Source organism: Mercenaria mercenaria, chromosome 2, assembly GCF_021730395.1.
Source record: "Mercenaria mercenaria strain notata chromosome 2, MADL_Memer_1, whole genome shotgun sequence".
Classification (NCBI taxonomy): Eukaryota; Metazoa; Mollusca; class Bivalvia; order Venerida; family Veneridae; genus Mercenaria; species Mercenaria mercenaria.
In genome coordinates, this window is record NC_069362.1 from 36,761,705 (window position 1) to 36,786,543 (window position 24,839).

Below are 24,839 nucleotides of genomic sequence, written 5' to 3' on the forward strand. Positions count from 1 at the left end.
CAGTAGAGAAATGAAGGCATACGTTTGTTTGTTTACTTGTGCTTCAACCAGAGCAGTACATCTTGAATTAGTTCCAGATATGACAACAGATACATTCATACATGCACTAAGGCGGTTTTGCTGCAGACGATCTGTTCCGGAAGTCATTATGTCCGATAACGCAACGACGTTCCACGCATCATCACGTTACGTACATGAACTATTTCAAGATGAGCGAGTACAGCATAACCTTACCACACGCGGCATAGAATGGAAATTCATTCCAAAGAGAGCTCCCTGGCACGGCGGATGGTGGGAGCGGTTGATCGGACTGACCAAGGAAACACTGAAGAAAGTACTTGGACGTTCATTTGTCACATACCAGACATTAAGTACAGTAGTTACTGAGATAGAAGCGATTCTTAACGACCGACCGCTAACATATGTCACATCCGATAGTTCAGACCCAGAGCCGTTAACACCGTCACACCTGATGTTTGGCAGACGATTTACCTCCCTTCCGTTTTCACACAACGATACAGACAATCTCGATCTGACCAGTGGTAACCTTAGCAACTACCAGTCTATTATTAAACAAGCTCGTATTCAACAGACGCTGGTCGAACACTTCTATCAACGTTGGCGCCGGGAGTACCTGACGGGCCTCAGGGAAAATCATCGGGCGACAGGGAATAACTCGCAGACGATTTCAGTTGGAGATGTTGTCCAAATACATGACGAGACACCGAGAACGCGCTGGAGACTAGCCGTGGTACAACAACTAATCCCTGGTAAAGACGGACTATTTCGCTCAGCTGTGGTCAAGACGTCCACAGGAGTAACTAACAGACCACTCGTGAAGCTGTTCCCATTAGAAGTGAGACAAGAAAACACATAAACTGACTTTCTATATATTTAGTGAAATACATCGTGTACAAACAGAGACACTTTCATAATTAAGTGATACATAATTAGTGATTGAGATTTAAAAGTGAAGAGTAATGTTTACTGATCAACATAGACTTAACTATTCTATGTGTGTAACTATTTCTATTTTTCAGAGACGTTATAAAATTATCAAAGAGAAACATTTCGACATTTCAGTTTACATGATTTTGAGATATTTTGTTCATATGTATGTATACAATTACTATAGTTTTACAGGTATCTTTTGTGGGCCCGGAGAATGTCGTGGACTGCGGGCTTTAACACGCGACGTCATGGCGCAACGTACCGTTGTGCCATGACGTTACTTCCGGCCACAACGTTGTTATGATTAACTTGAGTATACAGCAATAAAAGGATCTAACCTGAAACACAACGCTTAGTTCATCTCTTTCATATACGATCATATCACACACACAAATAGCAAAAGGAAGTCTGGTCTGAGACATAATTTCAGGTAAAATGGACCACCAACCTCATGGGGTTGAGCCAATCGAAGTGCCAGGCAAGTACAAGTCAGCAACCTTAACCGCTTGGCCCTTCAACATTAACTTAAACCTAATGACTACATTGCATCATTTTATTTATTTATTTGTGTTTTACGGTGCACCAACAGTGTAGTTTATATTGCGCCAAACAGGACTACAAATTTTGGTTCCATGTCTCATTTACATTGAAATAAAAACAGGTATGGAATCCAAATTTGCATACCAGCTGGAATCAGAGTTACCGCAAAACCAAGTGTTAAGACCCAATTAGTCGCCTCTTACAATCATGCAAGGGTAAGGCAGTGGTTCCAATTTTTTTCATACACAGATCGTCCCAGAACCACATGGGGCACAGGTCACTAACATTTTAATGTTAAAGAGATCTCCATAAAATTCTCTATATTACAATTACTTAAAATATGTACTGAAGAAAGACAAAGAAATACCAAAATAGAAGCCAATGCCCGCCCATTGACCCATAACTGTGTCCTAGTTGTTTGAAATAGAGTCCGTCTCATTGAGTTAAATATTCATACCAAATATAAATAAGACTCCTCAATGCAAGTCAAAGTTATGGGTCGGACAAGATCTGACATGACCTTTGACCTCCAACTGTGACCTTGATCTTTGAGATAGGAACCTGGGTTTTGCACATGCCACTCTGTCTCACCGAGGTTAACATTCATGTCAAATATAAACAAGATTGTTCCATGCATGTCAAAGTTATGGCTCAGACAAACAAATTTGGACAGACGCACAAATTGACGGACGGACGCACATACACAGAACAGCCATTTGGACAAGTACGTCTTTGCTTCCACAAAATGAATAACAATTTACTCACTTTTCTTTATTTAGTTTCTACTCATTTATTTTGGTTCATGATGCAAGCTTATTTCAACTACCCCGGAGACCACTTCCTGGAAAAGCCAGTACTGGTCACAAGATGTGGTCGTGACCCCAGTGGAGCTTGAACCTACATGTATGACCCCCCGGGTTGAACAGCTGACACTTCTTTATTTATAGGGTGTTATCTAGTAACACTGTCTCATTTCATTTCTGCCTGGCCAGCTTACCTTTTTATTAATTTGGTTTGCTTTTTGTCGTAACTCTTCATGTTCTTTTTCATCTACTTGTACCCCAGAATTTTGCTTTTGCTCAGATTTCTCCAGCTGACTTTGAATATACTCTGCTTTCCTTATTCGATTTTCAAAATGTGTTAATTCTTTCTGAAAGTGCAAAGAGGATACTGTCATCTGCTATTTCTTAAAATATGTAAACCTGAGCCATGGTAAAGTAACAACAAACAATAGAATAAAATGATGAAATTTCTAAGTCTGGAGCACTGTTTACTGGGTTTAATGTCACACCAAAACAATCATAGGTCATATGGCAACTTTCCAGCTTTTGGTGGTGGAGGCAGACCAAACATGGCCCTCTGGGTATCATTTCAGCTTAGTTAGGCATCTTGGTAGAACTGACCTTCTATAAGCTAGCTGGATGACTTCCACACATGAAAGAATTCTACACCTTTACAAGATTTCGAACCCACAGCAAAGAAAACAAATGACTGTAAGCCAGCCACTCTAACCATTTGGCCCTGAAGGCCCCCAGAAACGACTTATTCGACCAAATGGTAACTGGAAAAAATTCAGTTTAAAATGTTGATCAAGCATGTGTTCTTGTTCCTGCATGGAAAAAAACCCCCACACAACCGACAGATTTGTCAAGGCAGTCAAAAATTGTCAAAACATTAAAGATAGCTTGAGCTAAATTCTGAACAACACTGCATATGAGTTTGTTTCAAACTGCAATCATTAAACCTGTGGCAGGTGTATTCATGTTGGAGATCTTTTAAGTCCCATATTCTTGCTGGAAAACCTAAAGAACTAGATACTTTCCAGAGTACTTGTAACGACCAGATACTTGAAGCAGTACATTTGAATACTATATTCTTTCAGGAGATCTGGCAATAATCTGATTACTGCTAAGTCTTGTGAGTACCAGATCCTTTCTTGACATCTTGTAATAATCAGATTCCTAGTAGAAGGTTAATATTTCTGGGTATCTGTTAAGTTTAAGATTCTCGGTTTAACTAGTGTACAAGATTTTACATATGGTGCTTCTTTTTGCACCACAAGTCAAACAAACAAATTTCTACTAACCCTGACAGACTCCAGTTCAGCTTCATTCATACCAGCTTTCAGTGCCAAGGCCCATAGTTTGTATACTCTAGGATCTTCAAACACTCCTGCAGAGTTATCTCTATCAGTGACTTGATTCTCAAGTCTCTTGAGACCTTCACGGAACTGTTTATGTTTATCCTTCATGTCTTTCTTTTTCTGTGCCAGCTCACTCCACAGTTTCTCTTGCTCATCAAGATTTTCTAAGGAATTATCTACCTGATCTGAAATAGTCACCTTGCATTTTTAGTCACAATGAACCATACTCGGGTTCTTATTTGGTTTATTTAATTACAAGAATAATTTTGTAGTAGAAAAGATTATTTTGAAAGGTCAAATATCAACACAGTTTTTTATATCTTAAGACTATTACCAGTGCCTTTGGCTTAGAAACTTAAAAGGATGTTTTGTTCACTGTTAAAATGACTAATCCCATCAATGAAAAGGTAGGAAAAAAGGTATAAACTTATTCATATGTAACTTTCATGATATTTAGATGCATACCTTCTAAAACTTCATAATCCAGCTTCAGGGAGTTATATTCATCCAGTTTCAGCTGATGATGTCCCAGCTCTTCTTTCAGAAGCTGAATCTCAGTATCTACAACAGAAATAAGTCGGCCTTCTTGACATTTCTTATATTTACCCATCATCATTGTGACAATCATGCATCATGGTGACTCTTATAGTTGAATTCTGCCTAAAGATTATCTTTAGGTCATTAATAAGGTGCAAAAGCACTATTCCTTATAGAATTTTTACCATCAGACCATCGTCTTGTTGCGTTTAATGCCTTTTTAGCATTTAAGTTTCTAAAATGGACTAGTAATAATAATAATAACTCAATTTAGGCAGCACCATTTACTGGAAATTTACTAACCCAACAGCCAACAGTGCAGACCAAGATGTGCAGGTTCATTTTGGTCTGCACTGGTCGCAAAGGCAGAATCACTTGCTGCCAGCAGGCTAAAGGTTTAAAATATATTTCAGTTGTATACTGGGGATAATATGAAGTTCTGTCAGTGAACCTAACCCAGAGTTCCATGTTTTAAAAGTATTTGCCTTGTCTTTACAAGTAAGTGAAAATGTCAACACTTGAATCAGATGGTTTAATAACTTTTAACCAAAGCTGCAACTTCATAGAGACCACACACCTCCCTCTGAATTCAAACCTATGACTTTCTGATAGTCACTCTAAGCACCCAAATTCTCAACTAGAACATTTCTGTAGGACATAGGGTGTGCCCTCACTGGTACATTAATTTTGTCAAAAATAAGGGGCAATAATTCAAATGTTTGCAGTCTTAAGGGGGTATAGCCTCAACAAACATTTCATACAAAGGTTTCATTATTCTAGACCATTTACTTTTTGAGCTATGAGAACCACAAACAAAAAATTCACTATTTTGGCTATTTCAAGACCATAACTCTGTAATAAGCACTAAGATTCTCAAGAAGAATGCCAATGGTGCAAGGTCACATCATGATCAGGATTTATGCAGAAGTTTCATGAAAATTGTTTCTTTGGCACTTTTTGTTTTAAAGGCTTTTAACACTGTCAGTTTGTTTTCATCTAAACTCATAAACAAACCAAATATATATACAGTTTGATTCAATATATTTTATGGCAGAGCCAGTAATTATCATAATAATATACCTGTAAATCCTTCCTTTCTTGCATTTTTCAGAATTTTCACGAGTCTATCGTCTTTTATCTGGTAGTGTTTATCCCTTGAACGTTTTTCGTTCATTCCTTCACTGTACCTCTCATTGGGAAAATACTCACTTAGGCCATACTTCTTGATGATTTCTACAATGATTTTTAAATAAATCTAACAAAAAGTAAATTAATCTAGAGTACATAGTACATCTTTCTAATTTCCCTAAGTCAATCAATCATTGAGTATGATTGTGGATAAGAAATGATTTAAGTCATTAGAACACTATTATTCAGTTTTTTCCCTATTTAAGTCTATGGTAAAACTTGGGACTTCCGGGGCGGGGCCTCTTTTAACCCCAGGGTTACAATTTGAACAATCTTGGTAGAGGATAACAAGGCAATACTACTTACCAAATATCAAAGGCCCAGGTCTTGTGGTTTCAGACAGGAAGATTTTTTTAGTTTTTTCCTAAATAAATCTATGCAAAACTTGTGACCCCCGGTGTGGGGCCTCTTTTCACCGCAGGGGCATAATTTGAACAAGCTTCATAGAGGACCATTAGATGGTATCACATGCCAAAGATAAAGGCTCTAAGCCTTCTGGTTTTGGACAAAAAGATTTTTAAAGTTTTTCCTTTCGGTTGCCCTGTCAACTAGAGTTCTGCATGGAATTCAATTCTTTGAATGATTTTGAAAGGGAACCACCCAAGGATCATTTCTGTGAAGTTTGGTGTAATTCTGCCCAGTAGTTTTCAAGAAGATTTTTTTTTAGAAAATGTTGGACGATGCACGAAGCACCATGGACATTGAGCGGTCACAAAAGCTCACCATGAGCCTTTGGCTCAGGTGAGCTAAAAAACATTACTCGCAAAGGAAGTTATAGTACATCTATTTAGCTCAGCTGCAACTTCTTGATTTGTTAAGTTTACACATTTAAAGTTACATATCTATGTTGTACACTTTATGCACCAACTCAAATATATGTTTTTAAAGGTAACAAATGTTCCAGGTTTCCCTTATGCAACATACATATTTATGTTTTTCGAACAGAAGAGAATTCCAAACTGTCTTCCAGTACAGAACTAGACATCATTTGTTCTCATTTTTGTCATTCTTTAAGATCAGTACTCTTATCAGTTAACAACATTAATGACTTCAGCTTTGACTAATTACCTACCTACTAATCCCTGTCTAACATCCGCCTCAAACAGACCAAATTTGTCTTTCCCATCAAACTTTTGTTTCTTTAGTTCTTTTTCTCGTTTATCCTGGATAACAAGGTCAGCATACAGATCTGTCAATCTCTTCCCCTTCAAAACCTGCAATCATAAAAAAAACAAGAGCTGTCACAGGAGACAGCGTGCTCGACTATTTCGATGCTGGATAGTGAAACTGGGCACATCTGAGGCAACTAGAGCTGTCACTGGAGTGTTTAATGACTCCAATTGTGGATGAAGATATTGCACAATAGCCAGAGTCTATGTCAAAAATATCAACTTAAAGTAATAAGAGAGGTAAAGATAAAATGTATCAAAACACTATATAAGTATATCCTAAGCAAAAAGGGGCATAATTCATTAAATACTGGTGCCAGAGTTATGCAGCTTGTGTCATATAGTGTGGGTGATGATGCTGAACAACTATTTTAAGTTTGAATCAAATCCATTCAGTAATAACAGTGATAGAGTGAAAGTGCATCAAAACTTTAACCTAAAATTCTAAGTAAAAAGGGAAATAATTCATGAAAAATTGGTCCCAGAGTTATGCACCTTGTCTCATATGATAAGGGCAATGATGTTGAACAACTATTTTAAGTTTGAATCAGATCCATTCAGTAATAACAGAGATGGAGCGAAAGTGCATAAAACTTTAACCTGAAATTCTAAGTAAAAAGGGGAAAAATTCATGAAAAATTGCGCCAGAGTTATGCAGCTTGTGTCATATGATGTGGGTGATGATGCTGAACAACTATTTTAAGTTTGAATCAAATCCATTCAGTAATAACAGAGGTAGAGTGAAAGTGCACCAAAACTTTAACCTAAAATTCTAAGTAAAATGGGGGAATAATTCATGAAAAAATGGTGCCAGAGTTATGCACCTTGTGTCATATGATGTGGGTGATGATGCTGAACAACTATTTTAAGTTTGAATCAAATCCATTCAGTAACAACAGAGATAGAGTGAAAGTGCATCAAAACTTTAACCTGAAAATCTAAGTGAAAAGGGGGGATAATTCATGAAATATTGGTGCAAGAGTTATGGCCCTTATGTCAGATGATGTGGATGATGATGAGGAATAAGTATTTCAAGTTTGAATGAAATCCATCAAGTAATTACAGAGATAAGTTGAAAAAAGAGAAAGTGCACCAAAACTTTAACCTAAAATTCTAAGTAAAAAGGGAAATAATTCATGAAAAATTGGTCCCAGAGTTATGCACCTTGTCTCATATGATAAGGGCAATGATGTTGAACAACTATTTTAAGTTTGAATCAGATCCATTCAGTAATAACAGAGATGGAGCGAAAGTGCATAAAACTTTAACCTGAAATTCTAAGTAAAAAGGGGAAAAATTCATGAAAAATTGCGCCAGAGTTATGCAGCTTGTGTCATATGATGTGGGTGATGATGCTGAACAACTATTTTAAGTTTGAATCAAATCCATTCAGTAATAACAGAGGTAGAGTGAAAGTGCACCAAAACTTTAACCTAAAATTCTAAGTAAAATGGGGGAATAATTCATGAAAAAATGGTGCCAGAGTTATGCACCTTGTGTCATATGATGTGGGTGATGATGCTGAACAACTATTTTAAGTTTGAATCAAATCCATTCAGTAACAACAGAGATAGAGTGAAAGTGCATCAAAACTTTAACCTGAAAATCTAAGTGAAAAGGGGGGATAATTCATGAAATATTGGTGCAAGAGTTATGGCCCTTATGTCAGATGATGTGGATGATGATGAGGAATAAGTATTTCAAGTTTGAATGAAATCCATCAAGTAATTACAGAGATAAGTTGAAAAAAGAGAAAGTGCACCAAAACTTTAACCAAGGTGGGGACGCGGAAAGACGCTGACGCCGACGCCGACGCTGGGGCGAGTAGGATAGCTCTCCTTATACTTTGTATAGTCGAGCTAACAAGGAGCTGCATTCAATAAACACTTGATGTCCCTGGTCGCATCCTTGTCGATACAAAGCAACCGGAGTTCAAAACGAGGTCAAGGTCAAACTGAGGCCAGGTGATGTTTAAAGATGAGGAATAGCCACATGTTACATCTGTATTAGTATCAATTCATTCTTGTAAGCGGTATTGATGCTAGACGAAACAGTCCCATTTGGTTATCCAAGAGATGGCCCATATAAAGCAACCCAAGTCCAAAATGAGGTCAAGGTCAAACTGAGGTCAGGTGATGTCTGAAGATGAGGAATGGTGACAGGTTACATCTGTATAAGTGTCAATTCATTCTTGTAAGAGGTACTGATGCTGGACGAAACAGTCCCATTTGGTTAACCAAGAGATGGCCCATATAAAGCAACCTAAGTTCAAATTGAGGTCAAGGTCAAGGTCAAACTGTAGTCAGGTGATGTCTTAAGATGAGAAATGGTTACAGGTTACATCTGCATTAGTATCAAGTCATTCTAGTAAGGGGTACTGATGCTAGACGAAAAGGTCCCAGCTGTCTCTGTAGGGTCCACTGTATCCCTCTTGGTCTATCCTGCTGTAAAGTTGCTGTGGTTCTGGTTTCTGTAGCAGGGTTGGTTTTTACGTGGCAGGGGTGCTGGCCCTGGGCACAACCCTCCTCCTTTTTACACCTATTTACCCAGTCTTAAAAAAAGGAATTTACCCAGTCTTAAAAAACACAATGCAGCTAATTTCGTGGCCAATTAACTTTCAATTTCAATTTTTGGAAATGAGAATTTTTTCATCAACGATGGGGGAAAATGGACACTTTTTGGCATTGGGACCAGTACCGTTTATCCGTAACGCTCATATAAGGAAAACACAAGGGCCATGAAAGGCCCTGTATCGCTCAACTGACCTACTGACCTAAAGATCACCAAGATAAACATTCTGACCAAGTTTCATTAAGGTATGGTCATAAATGTGGCCTCTAAAGTGTTAAATAGCTTTTCCTTTGATTTGACCTGGTGACCCTGTTACTGACCCCAGATGACCCAATATCAAACTTGTCCCAGGGGTTCCACTAGACCTGAAAACCCAAGAGTCCCAGGACCCTTGGGTCTAAGTTTTGAAGGGTCCTTTTCCAAAATACAAGAGTCCTGTCCCAACACGTCGATACAATTGACTATATTTTCTTATATAGTAATACTATGTAATAAATAGCTAATAAAACAATAAAACCAAGAACATGTTACAGCATAATAACAGTGTCTGTTTCAGGTCATATAATCTCATATTGTAAATTAATATTTATCAAAATTCATATTAATTTGATGAGGGTTTTCTTCAATATCTTTATTTTTTAGCAGAAAAGTGCTAAAACACTCTGTAAAAATGTATCCAAAACGTACTATTCGGATACTGGTACACTTTCGGAATGTCATCTGAAATGTTGTTTTTGCGCAGTTAACTTGGTCCACTAAGGTAAACCAGAGATAGTTCTTCAAATAATGATGCTACTTTTCATTAAAAATTGCATTGAAAGTCAGTTTTTTTTAGTGAATTTTGGAAAAATTGCGTATGTCAGCGGGTGTAATTAGATCGTGAACAGACATTCTAAATTTTTTTTGCTTTCCAAATTCATTAAAATTTGTGGATTTTCTTGTTGAAATTAAGGTACGATCACTAAACAATGGTCTAATTTAAAGTTTGCATGAAGAAATCTTGCAGGCTCGGTAATCAGATAATTTAATAATTAGCGCCTTTTTGACAGTACACAATCAATAGGCTTTATCAATTAACACTTCACTGATTCTCATTACCTATGTGCACTCGCTGTGACGTAACTTGCTGATAAAGAAAAATCAGCCAGGCATGTCCACAGGATAAAGGGCGGGATTTAGCAGAAGATCAAAGGCAGGAGGGCATGACCGCGAGTGTTTATTTTGAATACACGTGTTTATCGTGGACATAGTTTTACTGTAGGAAATGAATGACAAGAGGAAGGATTATCAAAGCAAAATGCCTCCGGGTCCCGAGTGACGCACAGGCAATTATCATGCCAGGTCCTTTGAGCATCTTTTGAAAATCTCCCGGGTTCGGACCCGAGGTCCCGGGTCAAATGGAACCCGTGTCCACGACTTTATTGAGGGTTCCTTCGATTTGACCCAGTGACCTTGTTTTTGATCAGATATGATCCAGGTTATAACTTGACCTAAAGATCAACAAGATTAACATTTTGACTAAGTTTCGTGAAGATACAGTCATAAATGTTGCCTCTAGAGTGTTAACAAGCTTTCCTCTGATTTGACCTAGTGACCTAATTTCTGACCCCACCTAACCCAGATTTGAACTTGACTTATAGATCATCAAGATTAACATTATGACCAAGTTTCATTAAGTTATGGTCAAAAATGTGGCTTCTACAGTGTAAACTAACTTTTCCTTTGGTTTGACCTGGTGACCTAGTTTTTGATCCTACATGACCCAGATTCAAACTGGACCTTGAGATCATCAAGATTAACATTCTGACCATGTTTCATGAAGATAAAGACATAAATCTGGCCTCTACAGTGTTAACAAGCTTTTCAAGCTTCTCTAGAGTGTTAACAAGCTTTTCTTTTGATCTGACCTGGTGACCTGATTTTTGACCCCAGATGACCCAATATCGAACTTGTCCAAGATTTTATTAAATGTAACATTCTGAGCAAGTTTCATTAAGATTGGGCCAAAAATGTGGCCTCTACAGTGTTAACAAGCTTTTCAAGCTTCTCTAGAGTGTTAACAAGCTTTTCTTTTGATTTGACCTGGTGAACTAGTTTTTGACCCCTGATCACCCAATATCAAACTTGTCCAAGATTTTATTGAGTGTAACATTCTGACCAAGTTTCATTTAGTTTGGGCTAAAATTGTGACCTCTAGAGCGTTAACAGCCAAATTGCTGAAGACGGACGGACGACGATGGACACAGGGCAATCACTAAAGCTCACCTTTGAGCACTTTGTGCTCAGGTGAGCTAAAAACCTGGAGAATAAATTATCTTTTATTTTTATTGCATTAAGAGTAAATTGAAACTTTAAAAACATGTTCAACTTGTAACAAAACATATTTAATGATCGAAACATATGCTCAGTGTATTTTAAAAGAATAGAAATATTTACTGACATCTGGTAGGGGCAGAGAGTAGTCACAATAATTTGATGTTCAGATTGTTTTATATTTGTGACTTGGCAATGTAAACGTCAAAACTTTGGACGAAAATAGTGGAAGATAAATCACATTATACAGTCGTGTGAAGTTATTGGTTTTGATATCGCTTGCACATATTGGCGTACCGTACACGGTAAACATTAATTCGTAATTTTGGATATCCATTCAATGACAAATTGAACACCCTTTCGATACATTAAGTTTTATCTGAATTTATGGCCAATTTGTGAAATTATCGGCATTTAAACCTGTATCATGTAACAGGTCAAGGAAAGTACAATTTTTATAGATAATCTATATAAATACAGACAGTCTATAAAAATATAGATTACTTCCATCTATAAATATACAGAAATGCAGGGATTTTTTTACTGTTTAGAAATTGGGCCAACGCAGCATATCAGATCAAGCCCAAACTTCTTACGACAGTAGCCATGAGTAGAATGACAACATATATGCATGTAATACCACTCGACTTATCGCAACTTATTATTTGCACATGAAAATCATTGTTTTGTAAATGTATCTGTAAATTTATAAATGGAAATAATCTTTTTATAGACTGTTTGTATTTATATAGATTATCTATAAAAATTGTACTTTCCTTGACCTGATGTGAAGTGTCAGCAGCAATGAAATTTTCATCGGAAGTTGCTTCAACTATTTTAGTCTTTCCAAGTGTTTGACATGAGTGGGGATATTGCCCAGAAGAAAAAATTATCTTAATATTTTATAGGATCACTTCAAATTAGTTCGACTAGCGCAGAGAGGCAAGGGGTGGGTTGACCTCAAGGTGTACAATTTGCAAAACAGCTGATAATGGTCTAGTAAATGCTAAATAACTAAGTACAGTCTGTTCTTGCGCGTCACATAATTACTATGTACTATCTACAGTATCAAGGGCGTAGGAGCTGGGGCTCGTAAATTTTTGAAAAGGCTAGAAAATATAATTGAAAATAAATACAGCGGTCTTCCACTTATCATGAAGTGCATCGGCGACTGATATGTACACAGAATCTTGTCATATCACTGACACCTTGCTAGATCACCTTGGTGACGAGGTATTGCACAAAATCGATAATCTGCAACGACCAAGGTTTCTGTATTTTCACGCCCCGCAGACTCGGATTATAGGCAATACATTAATTTAATTAATGAAAGTTAATCGTTTTTAATTGCTTACTGCCAAAACTGCAATAAATGTTGTGTCTCAAATTCTGCCGACAAAGGAAAGTATCTCGAGTAAAACACAAACGCAAATCGGGATCTTTAGATGTCTTTACATAAAATATATGAAATTAAAAATATTTTTGACACTTAAACATATTGTTTAAAAAAAAGGGACCAATCATAATGATTAAATTCAACGCATAAAATGTAGAAAAATCCTCATAGATTTTACAGATCTAGTAAAATTAATAAGTATTACAGCTTCTACGTAAAAATATAAAAGGCCAATCAGCCTCGCAATTTTGCATTTCCAAATCGACCATTTGGTCAAAAGAACCCTCAGTGGTTCAAAGAAAACAGTGAACTGCGTTTTACCTTTATAATGCCATTTAATGACTAAAATGCTATAAGGATTGGATTACCCCTTTAGGTCTTGTGCTCGATCCCCTACTTAGACATTACTGGTTTTACCCTGGCAATACATTGTCCGTATCTAACATCGTACCGCCATTACAGTGTTTAAACATAGTAAACTGTGAATAGGGGTGAAAACTCGAAAAAAAAACGAATTGTTCAACATATACTGAGCAGTCCAAGAAGTCGCCAGATTGCATCATTTACTCTAGCTATATCCCCACACAACCTATTTTCAAACACAACCTATTTTCAACCGCCTAGGACTTTGTATGATAAAAATCATTACAAGCCAAATTTATCAGTTGTGACTATTTCACTGTTTACAGCAGAGACAGAACATGTTAGGAACCTATTCGCCTTCAGTTTTGGTACTTAGAAAATTATATAAATTCCATTTATGTAGCAGTACTATGTTTTCATGAGGTTTTTCTTATTACTAAAAAACCTGCATCTTTCCTTGTCTACTACCTATTCTTGCTTAAGCCAATGTCAGTATTTATATATCTTTTGCATTAAATGTTTATTGCTTAACACATGCTTTCTGCCAGAATTGTGAAGCATATTATTATTAAATTATTTTGACAATGCAATCATGATGCCTGTCCTTGCAACATTTTTTCCATTTTCTAAGCAATTTGAAATATTTAAAGTGTCAAAAGCTTAGCGATTATATAATACATTGTCATATGTGACAGCTATCAACACCCTGGTTCTCTTGAGTAACTGAGCACATGATATAGTTCTTTAGATAATGCACTAACTTTGGGCTGCCATTTACTTTACCCTACCCCCTGTAATTTAGGTGCCAATTTAGGCAAGTGTACCTACAGTATATTGATCTGCCATGTTGGTTTTAGTGTTTGTTGCCAGACTTGAATTTTGGGTGTATTATGTTTGCCATGTTGTAATGAAACTACAGTAAAAGTTTAGTGCTGTTTCATTTTGCTGGAAGGAAAATACCACATGTGGTCGAATTTAGGTTGTAAATTTTCAGCACGACTTCCTACTGATGGCTTTAAAAATCATCCTGCCAGGGATTCGATCAGTAAGAAACTTGAAACTTAAATGGTATGTTTTATAGCACTTATGCTGATAGAAAGTGTTAGACAATAAACCAAAGATTTGGACTTGCATTTGTACAAAACTGCACAGAAAACTTGTTAAGCGGTTGAAAACTGGTTGTGCCGGGAAATGCAAAATTTTACCGGGGCCACCTCGGACCAAGTTCATACGAGGGGGACACCCCCTCCGACACCCACCCACTCCGCCGCCCCAATGCTCAAATCGTCCCTACGCCCCTGAGTATTATCAAACTCGGGGTCAAGTCGAAGAGGACCGTTTACCTTCCTAGACGAAAAAGGTAACAGACGAACATATGCAACCTTTTGTACCAAAGCGGTGTAAAATTACCTGCCGAGCTTTATTCCAAACAACATTGACTTTGCCTATTTTAAATGGACTCTCATCAGTTGTATCAACTAATAAATATACGCAACAATGCAATAGTATGTATGTAAATACTAAACAATGTTTTCCCATCTTTCCAATTTCATTTATCACGTGACAATAAACGCACGGTGTTGCTGTGTTTCATTTGAAATCTGCCTAGAAGAGTAGAACATTGATACAGAAATAGACTTGTAGTTGTTCATGTAGTAGACTCTTCCACGCGTTAAATACTACATATTATTATTATTTATTTTAGGATATAGTACACAATACATATAAGACAAACAACTAATTAAATTAAGTATCACAGACAAACGTTACAATTATTAAGAATCTCCATTAAAACAAGATATTATAAAAATTAAAACATGTCAGACAGTTTGCATATAAAACTTAATATCAAAGCATATTTTTACTTATGATCAAGAGGGAGACGACTATTGAAGGTTATGAAAAATAAAAAATGGATACAACTTAAAAAAAAAAACAAACAAAAAAAACCAAAAAAAAAAACTGAGGTCCTTTGACAAGATTTTGGTTTAAAACGGGAGTAAAAGTAAGCTCAATATGCATATGTCACAGGGCTAAATATATTAGCAATCCCGGCGTAGGTTCTACTCTCTTTATTATTCCGTTACATAAAAAGCCTAAAACATATAATAACATGAAATTAACAATCATGGTAAAATAAAGATAAAATAATACAAAATTGCACAAACATTAATTCACGCGTCGGGTCAAGAAATACAAAATACAATATTAATGAACAAGAGATCTAAATATTTCTTACCACAGCGTCTGGTGAATTAACTGAGGATTATCAGATAAATTCAAAATAATTTGAATTCTACTTTAATGTTTTCCCATCTTACTCGTAAGAGAAGAAAGACTGCACTGAGGGCCGAAGGATTTTGGCGGTGAAAAGTGCAAAGAGGATAAAAAGAACAGACCAATGTATATCTTTCTCTCATTCTATCTCTCATTCAATCATGTAAGACAAACAAGACGATTGGACAAACATGACAAGTGTTCACAAAACTGCACGGACAAACACATGGATGAATTGCCTCGGAAACTTCCGTTAATATCCGTGATATTACGTACATTACCGAGAAGCCCCGATTCAATTAAATAGCAGACGATACAACATAATAAAAACCTGACGGACACTATCGGAAATTTGGCGCATGCGCGAGGGTTAAGTATCATTTTCCCGCTCTGGAAAAGACTTAATGCACGGCGCAAGTTACTATTAAAGATGAAACAGTCTATAAAAATTACGACCCGTGACACATACTTATTAAAATGACTAGACAATAAAATAATATTACATTATTAATACTGATCAACAAAGATAATATCACATTCAGTAATACAGAAATGGATCTTCAAACTCTATCTTGTGCATTTATTGTAAGTAAGATTTAATAGATATTTTAAAATGTTGAATACTTTTCAAGGATTTAATACTTTCAGGAAGTGACTTCCATTCTTTAATTCTATTTAAGTAAAAAGTTTATTTAATTAAAGAGTTACAATGAGCTAAAACAAAGTTATAACCACTAGAACGAAGATTAGCCTCATTACAAGAAGTTAAATTTTCTCTAAGATAAACAGGACTATTCCTGTAGTAAATCTTATGCATATGGTTCAACCTCAATTGTCTAACTCTGTCTCCAACGTTCAAATAGTTAACATCGTGAAACGCTTTAAAAGTAATGGGAGATCTAGAGCTAAACCCCTTAAGGAACCTAATAACTTTGTTTTGTGTTATCTGTAGCTTTCTTCTCAGGTTCTTATAAAGAATTTCAAACCAAGATGAGGAAGAATAGTCAAAATGGCATTGTATAAGAGCAGAGCATAATAATTTCTTAGTGTTAAAATCTAAGCAATTACTGTACCTTTATAAAAATTTTAGTTTACCATTAACTTTTGATATTATATTATTAACCATTGTATCCCCAGACAGGAAATTATCAATGTGGAGACCTAGACTCTTCCACGCGTTAGATACTACATATTAACGACTGTTACAACCCAAGAACTATGACGCACCAGGTATAAAATTAGTGAAAGATAGCAATCGCTGATTGGCTGAGTGTATATATCGATGTAAACGTCACGCAGAGCTCCCTTTTATTTTAGATCTCTTTTTTTGTCGGCTGCTAGATGGAATTTACAAAAAAAAACATTAGATATTTCTTTAAAAAATTAAAAAATAAATAAAAATAAAGAAAGTAACACACAATTCAGTATCCTTAAACCCAAAAAGTTGAATGTGTTAGAAAAAATAAATGATGGAGATACATAAGTAATTTGACCACTGGATATGGAAAGTCATTAATTTATGAAGTTTTGCGGCAGAAGATTTCAATTAGTTATACCTAATTACATTTCTATTACCAATACTAGATACCTGCGTACAAAGAGAATGATTTATAGTAAGTTACCAGTAGATCTAGATTTCTATACCTATTCTACAACATGGACAATATAGCTGACTGGAAGCGCTTATTGCAATGTGTATTGTTTAAACCTTCATAGTTGTAGGTTTAACTTTTTGTGTTATGTGATTGAACAATCCTTTCAGAATTAATAAGACAATGTACTATATGCATTCAATACCAAGGTTTAACCTGAGCTACACATTTCTCTTTGGGAAAGCCTGGCTATTTTTAGATTAGCATTCGCGCGGTGGATTATGGTATTCGTACAGAAATCTGTACGTTTTTAATCGGCTTGTAACTGACTCTGTATTCGATAAGACAGATCAGTGTAACAGACTATGTGGAGACCTAGATACTTAGCCAACTTTGTGCCCTTATCACATGACTTTAACACAAAATAGAGAATTCTTCATGTTTACGTAACATTGTCTTCGGCCCAAAAAGCATACACTCAGTCTTCCCCAGATGCAAAGATAGCTTGTTATCAACCAGCCAATCAGAACATTTTTCTAAGACAGTACCAAGTTTATGTGAGATGAAGTCAGGATCTTTATGAGTAAAAAGGATTGTACTGACGTCAGCATAAAGTTTAAGTTTACAATCATTATCAATGCTGGTGACCATGTCATTCACATAGCAAAGAAATAGCAGAGGTCCTAAAATACTTCATTGGGGCACGCCACAGGTGACAGTATTAGGTCTAGAATGAGTTTTACCTATATTGACAATTTGACTTCTTAAGGACAAATATGACCTAAAACATGGAACAGATTTCACGCCCATAAGCCCAAGTTTACCGCAAAGCATCTCGTGAACTACTGTGTCGAATGCCTTCTGAAGATCAAGCATGACCATGCCCGTAAACAAACCTTTAGAGGTATTTGTTTTGATAAAATCTAAAAGATATATTAAACATGTATCTGTGGAGTGTGATGTTCATATAATAAATTGTTCTTAGCTAAAAAAGATTCTAGTTGAACATAGGCAGCCTTCTTTAGGATCTTCAATACTACACTTAAAATACTGACTGGTCTATAGTTACTTCTAAAGTACTATTCTTCTTGTGTAATGGTTTAACCCTAGCAAATTTCATCTCATCAGGGACCGTACTGTCAGAAACGGACCAGTTAACAATAAAAGTAATGGGAATTTTTAGAAAATTAGCCCCATCTTTTAAAAAATCTAGCAGGGATACCATCTAATCCTGTGCTTTTATTGGCATTAAGTTTATATAACTCCTTCAATACAAATTCTTCCGTAACATGATGTAAATGTAATTCTTTATTTTCAGAATTTCTATTCTTATAAAACTGTTTCAAGTTTTGTGACTGCAAGTCATACAATAATTTTCCGGCTGGTAGTTTATCTACAAGTTTTGATGCAATATTTGTAAAACAAGAGCTGTCACTAATGGTGACAAATGCCCCCGCAGCACCTTGACCTTTGACCCGGTGATCCCAAAGTCAGTAGAGATGGTGTACTCAATAAGTACTATCAGCATTTGAAATTTGAAGGTCCTGGGTATAGTGGTTCGCATGTAAAGTGCCTTCATGCAAAAAGTTAACGTTGGCCCCTGTGACTTTGACCTTTAACCTGATGACCACAAAGTCAGTAGGGTTGGTGTACTCATAAAGTACTATCAGCACGTAAAGTTTGAAGGTCCTGGGTGCAGTGGTTCGCGAGTAAAGTGCCTTCATGCAAAAAGTTAATGTTGGCCCCTGTTACCTTGACCTTTGATCTGGTGACCCCAACGTCAGTAAGAATAGTGTACTCAATAAGTACTATCAGCTTGTGAAATTTGAAAGTCCTGGATGCAGTGGTTCGCGAGTATAGTGCCTTCATGCAAAAAGTCAACGTTGGCCCCTGTGACCTTGACCTTTGACCTGGTGACCCCAAAGTCAGTAGAGATGGTGTACTTAATAAGTACTATTAGCACGTGAAGTTGAAGGTCCTGGGTGAAGTGGATCGCGAGTAAAGTGCCTTCATGCAAAAAGTAAACGTTGGCCCCTGTGACCTTGACCTTTAACCTGGTAACCCCAAAGTCAGTAGGGATGGTGAACTCAATAAGTACTATCAGCATGTGAAGTTTGAAGGTCCTGGGTGCAGTGGTTCGCGAGTAAAGTGCCTTTATGCAAAAAGTTAACGTTGTGACGAACGAACGAATGAACTAACTAACTAACTCTAACGGACGGACAGTTGAAAACTAATATGCCTCCCTTCGGGGGCATAAAAATCATTAAAATAACTAGCAACTGTGAAAAAGTCATGGCAATTTTTACTGTCAATAGATAAAACAGTGTTAGAACTATACCTTTTTTTCCATTCTTATAACCTAAAGACTTAAGGTTTTGCCATAATTTTTTAGAGTTATGCTTGTTTTCCTCAACCTTACTGGAGAAGTACTCCGACTTAGCAATATTAACCTCTCTCTGCACTTTGTCACGGAGCTTACAGTAAAGTCTCTGTCCTCTTGTTTGCCAAATTTACGAAACTGAAACAAAGCATGATTTCTATCTTTCATATGATCTAATATCTCGGAGGTTATTCAAGGTTCAGTTTGATTTTTTAATCTGATCTCTTTTATAGGTGCCACTGTATCTATAACACTCATAAAATATTTTTAAAACACAACCAGGCAGAATTAATATCTTTTGCATAGAAACATGTACTCCAATCAGCATTTGTCAATTTACTAATAAAAATTTCTTTAGAGTAATTTTTCAAAGACCTCACTTTAACATTGTGATGGCTATTACATGGAACCTTAAAATTAACAGTTTTTCTAATGTAAAAAATAAGAAAATGATCACTAAGCCCTAGAGTAATAACACCTTTCTGTGAAATTTTCTCATTGTTATTACACATAATATGATCTAGAAGACTTACAGAAGAATTACAAATTCTAGTCGGTTCAGTAATAATTTGCTGTAAATTAAATTAAACACTTTTAAAATACTCAAATAGTTTTTATATAAAACACTGCAAAAAACATATGTTAAAGTCACCCAAAAGAATAGTTTCACATTCAGAACGTAGCTGTGCTAAAGTCAACTTTAAAGTTTCAAGGAAATCCGACTGTTTTGGTGGTCTGTAAATGGTACCGGCTATTACTGGTTTGTTTCTCGATAAGAGAATTTCTACAAAAATAGATTCAAAGTTGTCATTAAGAAGGTCACTTCTAGTGTTGTAAGCGAGACCGTCTCTTATGTAAACAGAAACTCCTCCTCCATTCCTATTGCGGTCCCTCCGATCGACCGAATAATTTGGGATATGAATTTAACCATTATTAACAGAAGAATCTAACCAAGTCTCAGTCAGTGATATTACTGCTGCTTTGGATTTTTTGGCAATGATTTTGAGTTCCGATAACTTTGGAAGTACTTAGTGATCTAACATTTAAGTGTAGAAAGTGTAGACCCTTCTTGGAGAAGCACTGGAAATGGTCTTCAACTTTTTGTGAAAAACTAATATCAAATGTCGAATTACATTGTGAGAAGTGTTCATCATAATCTGAATCATCTGAAACATCCTGTTGGAAAGGTAGTTTTCCAAACGAGCAATTTAATTATACTAATAAAATCAAACTCCATGTTATTTTGGCTATAAAGTTCATATTGCTCTACTGAAATATTTGGGGAACATTTAACGTGTGTCCACTGTTTACAATAGTCACAGTTACCAGCTTTACTAGAGGAAATAGCTCCTTTGTAACAAATAGTACACGGATACTTGAAATGTCTCCCTTTTCAGTTAACAAATTGTCCTGATGAATTATTTTCACATGTTTTTCTTTTGGCAGAATGCCCTGGATGTGGTTGCACATCACCACATTGTAATAAAATAGATAAAAATACAGTTCGTTTGTTAATTCTCTTGAAAAATGCCTTAAAACACAATTGTTCCTTTGGTACGAAACCATTTGAGTACGAATAACAGGTCAATATTTCACAAAGGCTAAACTTATCAAATCGCTGAGAGTTCCGAATAATGATGTTCTCTGAAGGATAAAAGTATCCTTGTTGATGCGTCGGTATTGTAAAACAGATAAATGTCAATTCTGAGTACGTTAAAAACAATAAAATCAATAAAATCAGTGACACAAAGATCCCGCTTTGAGCCGCCATCCTGACCGGACTTTTAAATTTCAGTCAAAGATATCTCTGCATTAGCCCTATACTGGTTTTCAGAGAAAGACTTACACAGAGAAAACATCGCTGGCCCAACGTTGGCCCATGAGAAGTAATAATATAATAATTATATATTTTACAGGTCACTTGTTTTATCACAAGCCCCTACAGGTAGGTGTAATGCAGTATTTTATTGATAATTAAATACTTTTCTGCACCAATTCGTAATCTGATACTTTGGACTAACTAAACTTAATACTTATCTGCAGCCGTAATGATATTTTGAACTCTTCTACCTGAAGAATCTAATTTGTGGAATAAAAATTAAAGAAAAAACTGCTATATCAAATATCTAATTTTATACAATCATAAAATATTTAAAATAAATCTGTTGAATATTCCAGAACATGAACTCTCGTTAACCCGAACTATGTAAGAAATCCAAGAAAAAGTGGTTAATTTTTCCCTCTAGGCGGGATTTCTAGCTGCATAGGCATGTGAAGTAAAGGAGACTGTCATACATGTTAAAAAAACCTCGGACTTCTAGCTATAAACTGTAAGAAGAAGTCCATTAATATTTTTTGATAAAGTTGTTTAATCTTAAAGAGAATTTCTTTTTATAGCCTGTATGCATGTAGTATCTATGTGACTTGAACATATGTCTTAAACTGGCGGATGGCACTAGTGTTAAATATCTAATTCTGTAAATAAAATAACTCATATTCTCGTTAATTTTAACATATTTTTCTCGGTTAAATACAGAAAAAATAAATTTCATACAGTTTATGTCCAGAGGTTTATGTGCATCTGTATAGTTATTGTTATCAATATGACGCAGATGGTTTACAGGAAAAAAGAAGAAAAGATAGAACGCTGCAACTTCAGTGAGAAAAGAAAACAATCAGACAGAACTTGGATATATAATGAGTTAAAATCCAGGCAGTAATTCATTTAATAGGATTAAATCAGTGACTGAAAAAAAAGAAAAATAGATTTATAAATGGCTGGAATAAATATTTGACATGATGTAGTGATGAAATATTCGGTTATATTTCTTAATCAGGAAACTTGCAAACAAACTTTAAATAAATGTTAGATTTCTTTTTGTTAAATGTTAAACAAAATCACAATTACTAGTATTTGAAAATAAAATGTGTACTAAAAATTTTTAGTTTTAGTCTATTCTTTCAAATTCGTAATCGTTGGGAATGCGTTGGCATGCTTCTTTCAGCCCAAGTAGGACCAACCATGATAGACGAAAAATCTGTTGTTGGCCCAATGGAGGGCCAACGATAAGTGTAGGATACCATTCGTTGGGCCAATGGTGTACCAACCGTTGGGCCAACGTTGCGCCAGTTAGCAAAATGGCGTTGGACCAACGTTGGACAACTTCGTTGGGCCAACAAAGAGTCCGCAGTTGGCCCTGTAAGCATATTATGCTACTTGAATGAACTCTAGTAAAATTCCATTACATCACGCTCTGCTGCTCTGGTCAGCATTTTCTAGACATTGTTGATTTTGTCGCCTATATGCTTCAGTCCATCTATTAAAGTTCCAGTGAAAACACACGTGGTCTTAGCTTCTTTATCCCCACATTTGCGGTACATGGACCCTACAGAACTATATTATTATTATAATATCCACAACACTAAAATATTACATGGTGTCAGAATAAAAACGGATTATTTATCAAAGCTATTGGATTAAGTGTTCTTATCACATTTGTGAAAATGGAAGGCATACCGTCTCCACAGATTAACTGGATCGAACAGTTCAAACTTGCCAGTTGAATGGAAGAAATTTGAAACGCAAGACAAACTTATCTTCAACGGTCCACTCAGTGAAAAAACGGAGGGACAAAAAGTAAACTACTTACTTATATGGGTAGGGGACAGAGGAAGAGAAGTGCACCAAACATGGAGGGACATTAGCGCTGAGGATGAGAAGAAACTAGACACATATTATACGCGTTTCAGGAATTATGTGCAGCCGAAGTTGAATCCAATTTTCTCGCGCTATAAGTTTTACAATGAGTCCAAGGGCTCAGACAACTTTGACACATTCCTAACTAGATTGATGATTAGGGTAAGGGACTGTCAAGAAATGATACGTGACAGAATTGTGTTCGGTACAAACAGTTCTAAAGCCAGGGAGAAATTAATTAACGAAGGTGACAAGTTAACACTAGACAAAACGATCCAAATTATGCAAAACATGGAGTACTGTCAGGAACAATTACGAACAATTGGTAAAGAAAATGTGGATGCCATCAAACAAAAACGCCCAAATCACCGCCATCAACAACAACAACAACGACAGGTTGATCGACGGAGAGCGAAAAGTGCCAAAGAAGGAAACTGTATGAATTGCAGACGAAAGAAAAACACACAGAATCACCCATGTCCAGCGAAAAATGCAACTGTCACAAATGTGGAAAACTGAACCATTTTGCAAGTGTGTGTAGAAAGCAGAAGTGTTCATAATGTTAGTTCAGCAAACGGATTTAAATCTAGTGAGTCGGATACTGAGGATAATAGGGAATTTTTCATTGATCCGGCAAATTTTTCCTCACTTACTGAACGTGCATTTGTACAAGTAAATGTTGGCCCCTTCCACACTCCTATCAAATTTAAACTAGACACCGGTAGTGCAGTACATCATTCCCTTAAATTCCTTTCAAAAAAAAACAAAGAAAAATATCAAACAGGGAAAGCCACGCACCAAAAGCGCAGGCTCCTCAAAACAAACCCCCCAGCACGCAAACGCGTGCACCACACCCCCCCCCCACACACACACACACAAAGCTTATACATCAGGACAAAACGAACAACACACACACAGACTCAAAGCCAACACATAAGGACAAGACGAACAATAAGCATACACACACGCGCGCACACAAAGTCAACACACAAGGACAAAACGAACAAACAAAGGAACACAGTGGGGCACCGCCTTGGAACGGTCAGTGGCAAAAACACCACTGGGGAGCTTAAACCGGTTTATGGTGCGCACCCAACCTCACTCTTACCCCCACCATGTTCCAAAGACATGGGACAGTGTAAATAAAAGTAATCCCCTCCAGGTGAATCTCTAACACACGTAATGGAAACAAAAAGGCATGGCATGTAAAACACAAACATGCTCGTGTATAAATATATAAAAAGCAAACCTTAAGAACCAAAAACGTATGTACTCAATAGACTTAATATTAAGCACCCTCTTGAGGCCCCTGATAGTTATTTGACCTCTTATACAGGGAATAGGTTACATGTCTGCGGTATGCTTAACTTGCACATGAGTTACAAAGATAATAGCTGTCAAATTGCTATGTAGTAGATAGCAGCACTGTTCCCCTCCTGAGTTTACAAACATCAATTATCCATAACCTGATTCATATAACATGTTCAGTAGATGCTTCTGTGCCACTTGATAAACAGAAGGTTATGTCAAAGTATGGGGATTTATTTCAATGTGTAGGGGTCATCCCGGGTGAAAGCAAATTGCTCATTAGGCCAGACGCAATTCCTGTAATAAACCTGCCCCGTAGAATTTCCGAAGCATTAAGAGATAAGTTAAAGGCCGAACTCCAGCGTATGGAGAAAGAAGGCATCATCACAAAAGTAACGGGACCTACAGATTTCA

At 36.4% G+C, this 24,839-nt stretch overlaps 1 protein-coding gene across 1 annotated transcript in view; it reads right to left on the reverse strand.

Annotated features, from left to right (window-relative positions):
• Positions 1-14,751, reverse strand: part of LOC123563733 (alpha-2-macroglobulin receptor-associated protein-like) — a 30,117-nt gene extending 15,366 nt beyond the window's left edge. The window contains exons 1-6 of the mRNA XM_045356699.2: positions 14,582-14,751; positions 6,432-6,573; positions 5,252-5,404; positions 4,100-4,195; positions 3,578-3,819; positions 2,489-2,641 (exon numbers count right to left, since the gene is read on the reverse strand). Coding sequence (XP_045212634.2) covers positions 2,489-2,641; positions 3,578-3,819; positions 4,100-4,195; positions 5,252-5,404; positions 6,432-6,573; positions 14,582-14,710 — 915 coding nt within the window. The 5' untranslated portion in view covers positions 14,711-14,751. The remainder of the gene's footprint in view (positions 1-2,488; positions 2,642-3,577; positions 3,820-4,099; positions 4,196-5,251; positions 5,405-6,431; positions 6,574-14,581) is intronic.
• Between the last annotated feature and the right edge of the window lie 10,088 nt (positions 14,752-24,839).